The sequence below is a fragment of the Orycteropus afer genome, unplaced genomic scaffold (assembly GCF_000298275.1).
Source record: "Orycteropus afer afer isolate SDZICR_OR568_19922 unplaced genomic scaffold, OryAfe1.0 scaffold00476, whole genome shotgun sequence".
In the NCBI taxonomy this organism is placed as follows: Eukaryota; Metazoa; Chordata; class Mammalia; order Tubulidentata; family Orycteropodidae; genus Orycteropus; species Orycteropus afer.
This window is the reverse complement of record NW_006922063.1, coordinates 1,457,889-1,460,726: the sequence shown is the minus strand read 5'-3', so window position 1 is coordinate 1,460,726 and position 2,838 is coordinate 1,457,889. Positions and strand designations below refer to the sequence as shown.

The 2,838-nt window shown below is 43.1% G+C and overlaps 1 protein-coding gene across 1 annotated transcript in view; it reads left to right on the top strand.

Moving 5' to 3' along the window:
- The window catches only part of PRODH2 (proline dehydrogenase 2), a 12,889-nt gene that overhangs the window by 6,480 nt on the left and 3,571 nt on the right, over positions 1 to 2,838 (top strand). The window contains exon 5 of the mRNA XM_007954889.1: positions 1,389 to 1,437. Coding sequence (XP_007953080.1) covers positions 1,389 to 1,437 — 49 coding nt within the window. The remainder of the gene's footprint in view (positions 1 to 1,388; positions 1,438 to 2,838) is intronic.

Here is a 2,838-nt window from a genome sequence, read left to right as displayed (position 1 = left end):
CCACCAATCGGAGGTAGGACTAGGCCAGGCCAAGCTCTAGGACAAGTAACAATGACTTCTAACATTTAGTGAGGGCTCACTACCCACCAGGCTCTGTGCTGAACATCCTGCGAGTTGACATAATACCTTTCTCTCTGGTCCAAGACACTTCCCACCTGAACCACTGCAACAGCCTCCTCCTTAGGCTGCCTGTCCCTCCTTTGCCCCTATCCAGTTTCTCACACAGAGTCAAAGGGAATCAGTTAACATGGAAGCAAATCATGTCCCTCCTACACTCAAAACTCTTCCATGCCCCCCACTGCACTCTCCATAACCCAAAACACTTACCGTGGTACAAAAGGCCCCACGTGATCCTGCCCCATCACCTCTCGACATGCTCATCCACTCCTTCTTCCCCTCACTCACTTCACTCTACCCATACTCCCTTGTAGTTGATTCCCGGGACCTCTGCACTTCCTGTCCCCATTACCAAGAGCATTCTTCTTCCAGATAGCTATAAGGCTCAATGGCTCACCTCCTTAGGTCTTAACTTACTGGTACCTTCTCAGGAGGTCTTCCCTGCCCTCCCTATCAAAACCTGGAACCCATGCTCTGTTCATTTCCTGAATTTCTTTTTCTCCTTAGTACTTCTCAGTATCTAAGGTTCTGTACAGTTTATGTATTCAATTACCCATTCTCTTTCCCTCTCACTAGAATGTGGGTCTAGGAAAGCAGAGATTTCTGGTTTGTTCAATGTTGAACAAATTAGCCCAGTGCTTAAAACTGTGCCTGGTATGTGGCAGGTGTCTGGTGCACATCCGTTGAATGAATGAATAAACAACCCCAAGTAGTAGATGGCACACAATGTTCCTCAGAGAGGGAGATAAAAAGAATTACAAAATGTAACTTTTTGAAGAACAGTATGTGGTCAGGAGACTTGCTGACATCAGAGAGAGGCCATAAACATTGACCCCAGGTTACTGCTAAAGGACAACACGAATCTGAGTGAAAGGCAACATTCACTCTCACTCACTGCCATCGAGTCCACTCCGAATCGCAGCGACCCCTCCTTGGGTTTCCAAGGTGGTATCTTTACGGAAGTAGATTGCCCAGTCTTCCTTCGGACGATTGGCTAGGGGTTTGAACAGCCAGCCTTCTGGTTAGCAGTCAAATTCCTTAGTCACTACCCCTGGGTGGAGACTTAACATTATAATGAGACATGCTAACAATCGCCATCTTTATATCTTACTGTGCACGCTTAACCTGTAATCCTATGAAATCGTATGTATAACACGATATTGAGATAATCCCTCCCCAATAAAATGGAGCTTGGAAAGCACACCCAGATAGACCGAACCTGAGGGAGGTCCCCTCTTTGTCTCAGCCCTGTCTTCTACTCTTCACCTCAGTGTGTCTTCGTGGGCTTTAATTATGCTAAGCAACAGACTCAGCATGCAGGTAACATAGTTACTGTTATTACTCCCACTTCGCAGAGGAAGAAACTAAGGCACAGAGATGTAGAATGAGTTACCCAAGGTCTCACAGCTAGTAAGTGGCAGAGCCAAGATTTGAGCACAAATAGGCTCTCGAACCTACATTCTTACCTACCTCATCAAACCACCCTATGCGGGGGGCCCCAAATGGGCGAACTCCTTGGACCTCTCTACTTCAAGTTCCTGGGAAGAAAGAATTGATTCATTTAACACACACTCACTGAGCACTTGATTTAGATCAGGAGCTGTGCAGAACCCTAGGGTTACAGTAGTAATCAAGGTGGGCCCCGGTGCCTGTTCTCATGGAGCTTAAAAAGTCTAACTCCATTTTACAGTAGCATGAAGGAAGGTTCAGAGAGCCAGAAGAACTAACCCAAGGTTACAGGGCAAGTGGCCACATAATAATTTGAACCCAAGATTGCATACAAGGCTCATGAGAGCTTCTAGGCACATATGTGTCCATAGACCTAATAATCGGTACCATTAATTTTTTATTGGAATATAATTCACATACCACAGAATTCACCATTTTAAAGTGTATTGCACAGTAATTTTTCATATATTTACACGACTGTTCAACCATCAACACTAACAAATTCCAGAACATCTTTCCACCCCCTGGAAACCACTACTCTACTTTCTGCCTCTATACCCAAAACCAAAAGCCAAAGCCACTGCCATGAAGTCAATTTCAACTCATAGCGACCACCACTGGGTTTCCAATGACACATCTCACTCCACCCACATTTCCATCCAATCATGGAATCTCCCTGCCCCCACATATGTTCCCTGAGTGCTTTTCTATGAATATTGAGGCAAATACCAAGATATTTCTTATTTTTCCTATTTTTTTTTTTTGACACAAATCTTTAAGGAAGTAGATTACCCCGCCTTCTTTCTGTGGAGTGCCTGGTGGGTTCGAACTGCCAGTCCTCTAGTTAGCAGTCAAATACCTTAGGCACTTACAGATTTACCAGTTCTGGATATTGCGTATAAATGGGATCATTTAATATGTGGCCTTTTGTATCTGGCTTCTTTCACTTAGCATAATGTTTTCAAGGTTGTCTGTATTGTAGCATATATCAGTCTTTTTTATGTTGAATAAGATTCCATTGTATGTATATAATGCATTATGTTTATCCATTCATTAATTGATGGACATTTGGATTTTTCCACTTTTTGGCTATTACGAATACTGCTGCTATGAACATTCATGTACAAGTTTTTGTGTGAAAATATATTTTCATTTCTCTTGGGTATATACTAAGTAATGGAATAGCTGGTTCATGTGGTAACTCTACATTAAATGTTTTGAGGAACAGTTAAAGCATTTTACACATTAGCTACACCATTCCACAGCAATGGA